This window comes from Cebidichthys violaceus, unplaced genomic scaffold, assembly GCF_023349555.1.
Source record: "Cebidichthys violaceus isolate CVI_PGR_0920_01 unplaced genomic scaffold, fCebVio1.0.p SCAF_2, whole genome shotgun sequence".
Taxonomy (NCBI): Eukaryota; Metazoa; Chordata; class Actinopteri; order Perciformes; family Stichaeidae; genus Cebidichthys; species Cebidichthys violaceus.
The window spans coordinates 13229970-13244183 of NW_027176372.1; the positions used below are offsets into that span (position 1 = coordinate 13229970).

Below are 14214 nucleotides of genomic sequence, written 5' to 3' on the forward strand. Positions count from 1 at the left end.
AAAGCGGTCTTGCCTACAGTAGCTAACAGCTACTGTAACAGCGGTGGGAGACGGTGGCTGAACTGTGCTGCCAAAGAAGCATCTGCTACTGCCAGGACTTACGGACCTGGAGGATTGGATAGAAGAGGGGTAGGCACATGTAAAAAGGCTGGCAGAAGGGACACAGACCATTAGCTTAATGACAGAATGAGGAATGAGGAATGGGGAGATGAGATTCAAAAGCCAAGCATTGCTAAATTTGCCTTTTACGGGAATCAAGGTGAATAATCCAACAAATAGCGTATAGAGGAGAGGCTGAGGAGGGGGCTTGATGTTTTCTTTGCCTCAGGTAAAGGGGAGAAGAAGAAGAAGGATAAACAGGAGGGAAAAGGATGGCGGTGTCATTAAGTTGGCTAGCCGTGACCATCAGGAACATTAATGCTGTCGACTCTGCTTTCTTCAAACCGGTACCCTTTGCTTTGAACTACTCCCTTCTTCTCGGTGAGCGTACCTGACTCCTAGTTTCCGTAGCTATTATGGACCCAGCGCTGGTAATTACACATTTCACAATTTCTGATGTCACTTCAAAGCAACAACAGCGTTGCTCCCGAAAACACACACACCAAGCCTTTGCAGTACAAAGCTGAGCCTTAAGGATTACTGAAGCCACACATTGTTTTGCTGCCGGCCACTAATTCAATTAATGGCATAAGGTTTTAAAACTGACTTGAAAGAAGCGGTTCTGACGCGAGAGGCTGTGCCTTCATCACACCTAAAGGTTTTCCATGTTTTGTTTCTCAAAAGAAAAATACAGTCCAGCCTGTTTAATTTGAACCACTGTATGCACGTCCTCTTGTTCCTCTGCCTCTGTTATATTACTTTTTTAAAGGATGTTCAGCACATGAGGAGTGATCTACACGATGAGTCAGAGGAGAGGGCTATGGCAGTATCTGTCCCGAAGTAAAGAGAGAATGCACACTAAAGCAGAACGTCAGCTTCAGGAGGAGGGGAGTCCGGAAGAGACCAAACAAATGCTGTCATTTCAACCACTCTGCAAGGCCTGAGGCAGCCACAACTCACATTGATCAAAGCAATGAAGCTTGCCTCGAAATAGATTTATTCCCCAAACCTCCATAAATGCCATTTTTGTAATAAAAAAATAAAAAATAAAAATAAAGAAAAAGAGCTTAGTTCAGATTGCTCGATCATACAATAGACGTGTGCTACTGCTGACAAAGGTCTGAGTCAACCACAGGGGGCTATTGATGACAAAGGAAATTTGAATGTCCACTAAACAATTGTGACAGCTTGCAGAACAAACAACAGCGCTGACAAATATAAAATACAGAACTCACCAGAGGCGGAGCCTCAAAGACCTGGAAGTCAGCAGATAAGTGATATCTAATAACCGTCATCTCTATTTTGTTCACTACATCGGTGGAGACAATCTGAGGTGCTTATGGACTGTTGTGAGCTCAGCAGGAGCTGTCTGCGGTTTGAGCGCTCAGCTTGACAAGAGTCTCAGGGCTCTACCTTGAAAAAAAAGTCTCTGATCAAACATTACACAAATCAGATGCGAAAGAAACCCACACATCAGACTGTTTTAAGAGCTGTCTTTGCTCTGGTTTGTTGATTACTTTACAATTACAATAAGTAGAGGGCTTTTTGTTTGTTAATAATAAATTGTCTTCTTGTATAATGCAGCAGACTGAAGATTCAACACTAAAGAGAAATTTCAAGCAACGCAGATTATTTATATGCACATCAAAGCAAAAACGATGCTCTCACCAAACATTACAATGACATTTGACAATCGCTCTCCTATTTTTGCAACAGTCAGCGCTAAATTCCCTTTCAGCATTGGTTACTTTGCGCCATTAAAAGCTCACAGTTCTCTCGCATGGGAAGTTCAAGGCAGTTCTGAGACAGAGCTCTTGATGGAGACGCTAAGACGTGGCAGCGAGAAACAAGAAACGGGGCCACGGCTCCCACAGGAGCCCCTTCCGCTCACTAAAGCTCTGTCTGCCCCGGACTTTAATTAGATTCTGATATCAACCCTTTTTCCTACTATGCTTCCCTTCCTCTTCAACATGCGTGAAATTGCACGGCACTATCTATTATTTATTCACTCTCATTTGCTTATTGTTTCTTATGGATGCCTTCGTTAGGGCCCTTGCAGCTCTGCTGCTTGTGATATGACGCTCTGCTTTATCTCCCTTGCTGCTCAGGCCCACCTCCTCTGCAGGTCTGAGCCCAACTCATTTGCTGTCGTTGGTTGGGGAGCTATGGATTTTTTAACCCCACCCCCCTCCCCCTCCCCCTTTCACCCAATGACAGCACGGTGAGGTGCTATGAGGGCTGGGTGCTAATGAGCTGACTCTGCAATGCTGGGGGAGATGCTCTGTAACACAGGGGGAGTCAGAGGGGCCATTATGACCGTGCCACACAGGGTTTAGAGGGACTCAAACCGCACCAGTCAGACAGAGCGCTGTGTCTTCAGAGTCGGCCATTCGGCCAAACCGAACCCGTCATTTGAAATGACATCACAAAATGGCATTCTCGGCTCTATCTCTTATCCTTCACGTCCAATTTGTTACCGCCGATTTCAAGAAACTGAAAGCCAATGGGGGTGTTGGGGGAAAAAATGAGGTGATTTGTTGGAATCTGCCACTGCACCAGTTGCATCATGGGCTGGACCATAAGCACATAATAGCCTCCGTGGAGAGGGGAAAAAAAACATGTGTTATATATAATAGAGACTTTACCAGTTTATATTTCCTTTGGAATAGTGCATCATTTATGTGATGAAAAATAAGGATATTTATAAAAACACTTGTGAAGTTATAGAATAAACATCCAACTTTACTCCGTAACACATGAACTCCTCCAGCGCTGAGTCCTTGACATAAGGTTTGTGTAATCGGCTACATTCTCAAGGCCGGCATGTCTATATGCCGAAGGAACTTATTTTACAATGTGGAGTTCATGTATTTGTAATATATCGGCTCTGTAAAACTCAAGACAGCCACAAACGCTGTGAATGTAGTTTCCAACCATAGCATCCATCTGTAAAATGTTACTATGTGTGAAATTAAATCTACATTTATAAAAAGAAAAAAGGATGTATGCATTTTGTGATAAAACCCATGATAACGTAGGATGACTATGGGAAGAACACTGTGTACGTCAGACAAATCTGTATTTGTAAATTCCCCCTGGGACGTTATTTGAGTGAAGTGAACTGGACTGCTTCCCCTGGATTGAGATGCCTCTATAAGCTCCATATGGATGAGTTCGTCATAAATGATTCTGCTCGCTCCGCTGTGGACATAAGTGTGTGTGTGTGTGTGTGTGTGTGTGTGTGTGTGTGTGTGTGTGTGTGTGTGTGTGTGTGTGTGTGTGGGGGGGGGGGGGGGGTCTGGACATGACGGAAATAGAAGCACACACTTACACGCATGGGTGACTGCAAAGCTGTTGGACGACTCGAGGTTGTCCACATTGTAGTTGAGGTGGAAAGGCTTCTCCGTGGTGTTTTGGTTGGTGTTGTAGAGTTGGACAGCGAACCTGAACGCGCTGTGCTCCTGCACCGTGGACCGCATGAACAGTCCCCCTTAAAAAGAGATGACAACCAAGATCACACAATCGCATCTGTGCCTTTTTTTAAGATTGATGTCAGTGTTACACCTCATTTCACTCAGTGAGGAAGAACTCCATCCGTCCCACTGCAACGGAGAAGGAGGCTGACTGGTATTTGAAAGAAAAACTATCGTGCATTTTTTTTTTTTTTTTGACCAGTGCGCCTGTCTGCAACTCTTCAAATCCCGTCCTCCTCCTTATTATTATATCTGTCACCCAATGATTACAATGACACAGACAACACTACGGGAGGCTTTCATCTATAGTTTGACAGAATCAGCGCGTTTAAGATCGCAGCATACGTGAAATCAAGTTAGTCTCTATCATTGCGCAGAGCTCCGCGCTCCGTACACGTCTCTCCCGGAATCAAACTGCAACCTTTTGTCCACACAAAACCCCACAGTCTGCAGCCTTTTTATTTTAACACACAAAAGACACTTACCGATATTTATCTGATTGGGGAATCCTGCGAACGATCTGTCACAGAGCCACAGTAGCAACAACAAAACCACTCGTTGTGCCATTTTTTTCTTCGAACCGATCTGTTCAACTCCTCAAAAGGGTCTGTCTGAGCAAATTCATATGTTCTGGATGGGAGCCGGGCGCGATGGAAATCCAGTGGAAAGATGATGGTCGCTCACAGTGCACCAATTAGGTTCATTGAGGTGCAGCCCAGCTGCAGAGCCTTTTTTTGCAACTAAGAGAGGGAGCGAGAACGAGAGAGAGAGGGGGGGGCGAGAGAGATGAGGGGGGGGGGGGGGGGGGGGGGGGCTGGTGTCGGGGGGCTGATCTGAACTCCGATTGGACCCGTCGCGGCGGGCCAATGTTGGTCAAAGTTGATCTGACGTTAAATTAAAAAAAAGCCTCAACCCGCCAGATTACGACGGTTTTGGAATAAGCGCGGCACTTGTCAATATTAGCCTTCTGCTGGTCGAATCAATTGCAACGCTGCGATCTCAGGTGGACGGTGATCCCGAATGAGCCGCACGTGCAGCTGCTGCGGATCTCCAGAAGCGCGAGGAGGGAGAGAGCTGCGGTTATTTCAGCCACAGAGTGAAACTTTGTGTCCATGTCGCGTCTTTTCCCCGTAAAATGTTATTTTAACGTCAGAAAGGGGGCAAAGCAATACGCGACGAGAAGAGGAAAAGTTAATAACAAACACGCGCAGACACGCACGTGTGGGCTGGAATGGATGTGGGAGCCAACAGAACTGTCTGTGGTCCTGAAAACATCCTGGCTCACTGTATTTAGCTTCTTTATTCTTCCTCACCGGAAACACGTTTAGCCTTCTGTGGAGGTTTGGCCATAACAAACAGAGCGATATCTCGCAGTCTGATTTTATTTACTTCTAGTTTTACTCCGTCTCTAATGAAACATCTATCATTCCCGTGATTCTGCCTAAGAGAGAACAATTAAGGGATTACCGGCCCATTTATCACCCTCGGCAAAGCGCTTTGAAAATTGAGTTTTTAATTGCATTGGAAAATGGCTCAGACTTTAGCTATTGATACTGCAGAGCTCTGAGTTGCCTTTTAACATATGACTGATTGTGTCATGTTTTAAACTTTTTTCTAAATATGTGTGCAGTGAGCTGAACCCAAGGAGAAATGAACTACTGAGAGAGCCCATGGTGAGGGCTCTTCTAACTTTGCAGCTGATCAGGCATCAGTGACAAATACAGAGAGGAATGTGCATGTGTGCTGTGTTTAATGGACACTGACAACACCTTGGTGTTTAAGATCTGAGAGATTAGGGTGAGTTGGATCATTTTTTTCCCATTTATATGATTAACACAAGTTTAACTGGCATCATGTGTTTGAATGTGGTGTTAATCATTCATGGCAATCAAGTAATGGTATGATTTTGGGGGGGGGGACATCCCATTGATTCTCTGGTCTGAGTCGTAGGATGCCGGCCGCCTGACCTTAATGGCTGAAGTCATGATGACCAATGTGACTGTCACCACACAACACCTCGGTCTGCAATGCTGCAGGTTGTTTCAGTTTAATAATAAGCGGCCACCTGTGATGTTGGTTTGTTAAAACGTTGTCTAGAACAATTAATTTACAGCAGACCAAAGGAGCCATTTAATTGGTCATTTACAGTGCATGCTGGTGCTCAGTGTGAACCGAGTTAATCACGCAGCATTTCAAACAAAACCCGTAAAGACAAAAAAACATTCGCTACAAGGGGAGCCCAAGCATTTGAGATAAGGTCCAGATATAATTGAAATTAAATGGTGATGATTGTGCTGCCGTATTTGCAATTAGGACATTTTGGGCCATGCTACGTTATCCTCGAAGGTCAACCTCTGCAGGAATTCAATTTTGTGTAGAAATTCCCAGATATGATCTATATGAAAACAAATAATTTCATGATACGCTCTTTCTGGATTTCAAAACTCTCACAGGAGTGTTACTCTCACGGGCAAAATGAGAAAGAATGAAAAATAGATGAAAAGATGTTGCCTTTTATCTCATAATGATGATGATGACGATGATTAACGGGCTATAGCTCTGAGCAGTGCAAGGCTCACCAGCAGGAATTACTCATTTGCTCCCATGTCTTCTCTTCCAAACACAACAGGGTGAAAATCTTCATCTTCGCCTCTTTGAGGAAACACAAGCAAATAAGTTAGAAACTATAACATTTATTGAATCTGACTCTCGTCTCAACAGGAGTCCAGGGGCCACGAGTGGGATTATTTTAGGGTTGATTTGCTTATGATTACTGAATAATTATGCAGTCATCTTGACATAAGAAGCTCACGTTTTCTTGTGATCAACAAAATAATGATTTAACACAAACAGTCCTCTCATGTTCTTGTGATTAAAAACATGCGTAATCCTCTATACTCAGCAAAATGACACAACTTTATGGCTTGTGACTGATACTGGATATTAAGACCAAAATAGAAATTGATTTTTGAGATTTGAGACCACAGCCTGTACTGGTTGGGACATTTTACAGTTGAAAATTAAACTGGTCAGTCCTTTCTGCATGCTGGACATATCAAGTAATAGTGTCATGATGAAGCAATGTTTTATTTGTTGCCTAACATTAGAGATTATTGTCGCTGACATGAATGTATGTTCACCTGTGAGCATGCAGGTGCACACAACTGTGACGTCCTCATGTTTCCAGTCTATGAGACCGTCAAATAAAGGTAAATAAATGAAAAATAAGAATCCTTCGGAAGAGAAAAGGAGGAGAAAGTATCCAGATTTTGAGTACATTTCTGTTCTCAAGTATCAATTAAACAATACCGTGTTGGGAGTCCAAGGGAACCAAAAAGCCCATGTTATTGCCTAAATGCAGCATTGGTGAGCAACCATGGAGCTCGTCCACCGCTGCTGCATTCAGGTTTAATCCACGGCTCCAGTCTTTCCAGCTCCATAAAACCCAACCGACAGCGTTCCTCGCAGCCCCATTGGTGACTCCTACTGGTTGGTTGGGACGGCTGTGTGCAGCTGGATTAAGATCGGCGGGAGCTTCTTTGAACCTCTGCGTGTGCTGCGCCCTCCTGGTGGAGCTCCTCGCTGTAAGGTGGAAAAGAAACACCTAGTGGGTCCAACGCGTATCGGAGGAAGCACATGGTTGGCTACACCCTCCCTACAGAGCAGTGGGTGCTAGTCACCACAGCAGGTTCTGCGCTGCGTGGGGATTTGGTCTTTACAAGTGGGGAAAAATGCCAAAAAGAAAACCTATAAATACAAAACAAAACACAACAGCAGATAACACTATTTGAGAAAACTATGGCTCCTGTCGCATTCACAATAAAGTTACCCTAGATATAGAGGCTGTTAACCACATCAGAATCTTCTTTTTATCTGAAGTTTATATTAGGTTATGAAATTCTTATTTTATGATCACAAGAAAACATAACGTGTTGTGTAGAGATAGGAACATCTTTGACCAAGAGAAAAAAAATTAGCATAATTGATCCATCCTGCCCATGTTGTGAGACAAGAACCAAACTGGTTCAGTATCACACATCTGCTCAGAGGCTCAGGTACAGAACCAGGTGTTGGGATAAATTCTCAAATCAGCTGCAGATTACCTCTGAGCTTTCATCTAATGTGTTGCAGTGCAGAAAGAGCATACGTTTTAAATCTAGAGTGATGACTTGGATTTAACAAGGCCCGTTTTTCTGCAAATGAAAGTATGCAAAGGAAATTGCTTTTCATGTCAAACATTTAAACCATTAACACCTTGGAAATTTCAATATGTTTCTGTATGATCAGGACTCGTCACGTTACGTTTCACACATATGACTTGACTCAACTTTCAAATGTTCTTTTTCCTACCGTTTAGTGCACCGTCTCACATTATTCCTACCCCGCTGAGAAAATAAATTCAGTAATCATAGAAATGGGTTCCTCTGGTGAAAGACACATATTGAGAGGGCCTGAATTAGTATTGTGGGAAGGATGCAGTTAAACAAGCATTATGCAGCTCAAACTCAATGATATTTGGAGAGCTATTCCAAGAGCCTATCAGTCTTGGCCAGATGTTGGAGGCTGATAAGAGACTCTGCTCTCAAGGAGCTCTTCTTTATTCTGTCAGTGCCTCTTCCCATGAAAGAGACTCCGGCAAAGCAGTGGCCTGAGGAGATATGAAGCACTTGCCATTGTGGTGCACAGAGTGTCACACAGATGTAAAGAAACAACAAATCTACCGGAATAAAACATTGTGCAATGTGGAAATCACATTTGGGTAACAAAAGTGAAAAAAAAAAATCTTGGAGTAAAACGGATAAAACTTGGAGTATGTCAAGTGGCAAAGCACTGTGATGGGAAAGACGTCTGGGAGGAATCGCTGTGAGCTCCTTGTGAGGAGAATGAGAACGCTTGGTGTGGCACACGATGAATGATGTGACATAGTTCAAGGGGTGAGGAAGGAGCGCCAGCCCCAGTTTCACTATTTGAATGCCGCTGCGTGCTGCGTCACGAACCCATCACGCGCTTTGGCTCCCCAGCAAACACTCTTCGGCCCGAGTGTGACAGAGGCGGCGTTATCAGCTGCACAGGCTGACACATTTCACTCTCTCCCGCCTCTGGCATTGCACAGTCTGATCCATGCGGCCGCGGCGGTGAGCGCGGCATGGCAGGCAGACATCTTCACCGCATGAGGTTCGAGCTACACGGAACGGGCCATCTGCACGAAGAAAGGGATCCCCCACAGTTAACACACAAATATGTACTGGACAAAAAATGTTCACGCACATGTGCACAAAACCAAACCGCGGGGCATGTTAGGTTATTCATGCCATCAGTGACTTTGAGTTTGGCAGTGCAGGGGTGAGCAACCATTGGCAAGCATTGGTGGCTTAACCAATAACCCAGAACCTAGCAAGAGAGGTTTTTTTGGAAATATTGAAGTGCCCTCTCGTCCGCAGGCCAAATTGTGTGAGTTGTTTTCCAAGCTTTTCCGTTCTTTGTTGTCGTAGCCGGGCCGGCCTCACTGCACTGCCTCATACGGCGCTTACAGCTGCTAACTCTCACCCTCCAGTTTCCCTTTTAAGTAAACACTGTTTGTTCTGCCATTGTTTGCACTGTTAGCGCTATTAGATGCCATGTTGAGAGCCGCGTGGAGACATTAGAGATGCTCCCAGTTTTGCATGCAGCACCTTTATCAAGAACGTTTTAAAATAGAACATTTTGAAAAAGTTTTCACAGTTTAGAGAAAAATGTAGAGCCAAATGTGATAATTGATTAAACACTGAAGTCATGTAAGAAGCACAATGCAAAAAAAAAAAAATGCTCGTGTTAGCTTTAAAAAAAGCGAGTTTTAGCTAAAGCTAGCATTTTGAGGCTAAAACTATTTTAACTTGTGATGGCTTCTAAAATGCTAGTGATTCAAAAATGCTAGTCTTAGCTTCTACAAATATGTATGTACAGTTTATACAGCTAAAAGCTAACAGGGTAGAAACTGAACCTGGTCCCATTTTCCTGAGCACAAGCAGTGTTACCTATAATAGCCATGTCAAATCCCACTTGCCCACTGGCTGGATTTCAGATGCCTTCCTTATATCCCAGGCTTGTTTTTTTAGGGTTTTTTTTAGCTTAATGTCACCTGCACAGCACACAGAGGTATAAGGACAAAAAAGCCAACCACATAATGGCTCTGACTTGGTTTGGTTTCAGTGACCCAGTCACTGAAGCCTCCAAAAGGGAGTGACAGAGGTTTAATAACGGAGGCAAGTTATAGTGGCAAGAAGAAAGAAATGAAATGCAGCCAAGAAAATGCTAAAAACAATCCCTCAGCAGCAGCAGCAGCAGCAGCAGCAGTGATAACAACAACAGCAGCCTGCTATTTTCCCTTCCCCCATGGCCTCTGTTGCCATATCCCAGTAATAGGAGATGGGTGTTGCTCACTGTCAGCGTGCCTAATTGAGAAGAAAACAAACTGGTTGCTACTGATAATGGGAAAGGTGAGGAAAAATACCATTAACAGCCAGTGATCCTTTTAAATAATTAACAGTGTCCACTGTGCAACGCTAACAGCACTGGTCCCCGTGATTGATGTTTCAGCTATTATGAGTGTGAAGATAAACCAGCTAATAAATCAATCTTACATAAAATAATGAATGATAGATATTCTCTGTGAGTAAATAATGCAGTTTAAGGTGATTTAACAACACTCTTACATAAGGCTTTTGTGTAGGCTGCCGAACAGCAATGAGCAACACTAAATGGGCATGTTCATAAAGAGCGTCAAATTAGGATAACCATAGGCATATTAGAAAAAGGCAAAACAAATATTTATCTTTATACAACAGACAGAGAGGTTCCAGGCATTCAGTGTGTGGTATGAACCTAATGATAGTCCCTTATGCTTTGATTTCAAACATACAGGGATGCATGAAAGCAGCATTCAAGGTCAAGCATTTCAGCGGAGCGACACACTAAGCCAACAGCAGATGATAAATGATAAACATTCTGTAGATGGTCTGCGCCATACTTCTTAATAATGCACTCCGCATCGCTGCAGTTATAATGAAACATTCAGTAGCTGGGAGTATGAATATTGCATTTTATTAATGGATCAAAGAATCAAGAGGTCAGGAGACGATGTATGCTTCTTCTTCTTTTTTTTTAAGGGTATGTGTGTGCCAGTGCTGGTGTGTGTTTTTGTGTGTTTGTCTTCATGTGTGTTCCAGCGCCGTTTGTCAGGAGGGAGGCTCCTGCTGTTTGTTAGTCCCTCACAGACCGTAATGCTTCAGTTATCCCATTGTTAGGCGGTTTTCTACCGTACCTGCAATTAAATTTCCAAAGTCAGAAGAGCTTAACTAATTACTCAGAGCAAATGGCCCCTCTTTCCGATGCAAAATAACATTGCAAATACGCTCTAATAGTGCAGGAAGCCATAACGCGGGCTTTGGTGAATCTCGCACTGTCAATCAATACGAAATTGGATTTGCAACAGAATGTTATGTCAGCTATTTCTGCACATTCATTTGACAGATAAAACTGTAATCTAGCTAATGCAATGCTCTCACCACAACAGTTTAGCAGGGGGAGTTGAAATGAAGCCACTTTTTTTTTTTGCCCGGCTGAACAGAACCCACAAGTCTCAACTGCAGCATATTCCTCATGTATGATAGTGACGAGTGCTTGACAAGGTCAAGACCAGGAGGCTCGTCTGCCCATGAGTGAGAATGAAGCATTTTTCAAATACAAATCACCCTGGAAACCTCACCTTGAAATAAGAAGCTTAATGGAAATTCTCACCGCACATTTGCATATTCTCATGTAGTGTGCTGTCAGCGGCAGCAGCGGGTGGCGTTGGAGACAACTATTGCTATAATTATATAAGGACATCTGCAAGGCCCCCGTCCGCCTACAAAAACACCTGCAGACCTTCAACATGTGTGTGTGTGTGTGTGTGTGTGTGTGTGTGTGTGTGTGTGTGTGACAAATATTGTAGCAAAGGAGCCCCTCTCAGAGAAGTTTCCATCAGCAGTGAGTAGGAGATATAAAAGAAAATAGACAGTGACAATCAAAACAGCAGACATAGCCATAAAAACATCCACATTGTGCATTAGTCTCTATATCAACGTTTTACAATATTCTTTGCATTAAGATTTTATGTCACGATAGATCAGCCATGGTAGAGCTGATGATAACGGTCCTATTGACGAAACAAAAAAACAAACTGGCCACAAAGCGTTTTAAGGAGCAAATAAAAGTCAGAAGCAACATATTGCGGTGGGTTTAGGCAGTGCAGTGTGAATGGCATGAGGGCTGCCTCACTGCCTACGTTGTGTGAATTATATATGAAGCCCATGCTGCAGATGCACAGGAGTACATTATTTACTGATGCCAGCAGAGGAGACGCAGATCGCTCTACTGTATGCCTACAACAGACAGTACACACCTGACAGCTGGAGGGGGTTATTCTATAAGCACTTTTGTCACTTCTAGTGTTTATAAAGATTAAGGATGCTGCATGCAGTTCAAACGATCACCACAGAGCTGTAATGGATGCTGTGGTTTAGGGTTTTTACCAAAATCATCTACTGTCAATAAAAAGGACTATAATAAAACTGAAATTCTAGTCGCAAAACTTCTTGTGCTAAAACAAGCTTTTTTTGGCCACAATTTCTTTCTTTTTTTAAATCCTGTGTGTGGGACATTTCTTTGACATGCAGCAGTTTATCACATTTTTCACGTCACTCCTGAACACCACATTCCTCTTAGAGTCATTAATTTTTTACATATTTGCTCTTTTTCTTCCAGAGGTAAAGTGCACCAAATGTGTCATCCGTGTGATCCAACTCACTCTGACAGAAGACTTTATTGCTCATCCGCGTTTATTCCGCATGTGCGTATGTCCTTGCAAAATAACCCTAATTCCTCTCCGTTTATTTTGACCAGCGGCGGAGCTGTGGCGACTCCGGCAATACAGCAGCTCATTTATTTGACATGAAAGCTGATTATTGCTAACGACAGCTAGAGCGGTGACAACAAAGGCAGAGGAAACGCAGAGAAGATAGAGTTGGATTGATCTGCCTCACAGGCGACAAATGGCCCTGTCACAGAGGGGAATAGTTATACTTCATCCTCTATTGCCCATCTAGTAAACCCACATTTTCGTTTAATGTTATGTAGAAATAAAACACGCTCGTGAGCGCAAAACCAATATGATACATTCCCCAAGTTCTTAAGAAGTCTGCACAGGTGCCCACACAGCTCGGTCCATCTCAGTGGGAGTTCTGCTTTGTAAGGGAGTTTCCCAGAAACATATCTGAACTATAACAAATTGCTTTGAGCTGTAAGATTCATCATTGTCAGACCTTCTTTTTTTGACGCTCTTCTATAGGTCATCATGAGCCCCCTAAAACAGGAACTTTGGGAGAATTTGGCACACTGATTTTAAAACCTTCTCACCTGACATTTTAAAAAGGTTATGCTCCCTGAAAAGGTCAAGCTAATCAAATAATTTCTTCTCAAAGAGAGCAAAAAAAATCTCAGCTTAAATACTGTAATACTATTAGATCATCATTTAGGAGCTCTTTAGAGGAATCAGAGGCAGCCCGTCACGTTGAAGATACAGAAATACTTATTATTATAGACATTATTTACAGTTTAACTATTATGATTAGAAATCCAATTTGCTTAAACTGTAAACTCAAGAATTGACAAAGGCTCCAAAACTTACTGAAGCCCTCTCTGAAAAAAACAATTGTCCATTCATAACTTAGTAACAGGCCAGTCAAGCTTAACTTGCAACACATGAAGTGGTGTGCATGTGGTAGTAAAAGTAAAACGTTTGGATGATGGTTTAATTTCTTTGTCTCTTGTCATTAAACACGGTCTTGTGGTGCATCCATTGCATGCGAGGCAGACAGCCACCCAATAGAATATTAATTTTTCGTATTCAAATGCAATATCTGTTCTCTACACTGGCTACCTGTAAGAGCTCACATCCAGTTAAGACTCTGGTGCTAGCCTACAGGGCAGTGAAAGGAACAGCTCCTTCCTATCTCCAGGCCATGGTCAAGCCTTACACCCCCGCCCGACCACTTCGCTCTGCTGCCTCGGGGCGATTGGTTGCCCCGTCGCTCAGAGGTCCTGGCGGCCGATCGACCCGGTCACGTCTGTTTTCTGTCCTGGCCCCACAGTGGTGGAATGAACTTCCCACTGACGTCAGGACAGCGGAGTCGCTGCCCATCTTTCAGCGCAGGCTGAAAACCCACCTCTTCAGGAAGTGCTACCCTGAGCCTTCCACTTAGCACTTATTGTTTTCATACTAGCTTGTTGCACTTATTGTATTCGTATTACTTTTTTTTGTGCACTTACTGTTTTTGTTTGTTTCTGCACTGTACTTTGGCTCTGAGTTATGCTCTGCTTCATGCTCTTAGATGCTTGTTTGGAAAAGGAAATACTTATGACTTCTGGTGACTAGTAGTTCTTTTGATTACCAATGTTGAATGCACTTATTGTAAGTCGCTTTGGATAAAAGCGTCTGCTAAATGACTGTAATGTAATGTAAAAAATATATTTTTGGGAGTTGTGAATCAATTCAGAATCCCGGAAGATAAGATTCTCCAACTCCGAATGCAGTAACCCTGATAGTCTTCGTAAACACCAGCAG

At 43.2% G+C, this 14214-nt stretch overlaps 1 protein-coding gene across 2 annotated transcripts in view; it reads right to left on the minus strand.

Moving 5' to 3' along the window:
* gria3b (glutamate receptor, ionotropic, AMPA 3b) overlaps nucleotides 1-4313 on the minus strand; it is a 79269-nt gene extending 74956 nt beyond the window's left edge. For both annotated transcript variants that reach the window (XM_068714523.1, XM_068714522.1), the window contains exons 1-2: nucleotides 4058-4313; nucleotides 3431-3589 (exon numbers count right to left, since the gene is read on the minus strand). In XM_068714523.1, coding sequence (XP_068570624.1) covers nucleotides 3431-3589; nucleotides 4058-4139 — 241 coding nt within the window. In that variant the 5' untranslated portion in view covers nucleotides 4140-4313. The remainder of the gene's footprint in view (nucleotides 1-3430; nucleotides 3590-4057) is intronic.
* Between the last annotated feature and the right edge of the window lie 9901 nt (nucleotides 4314-14214).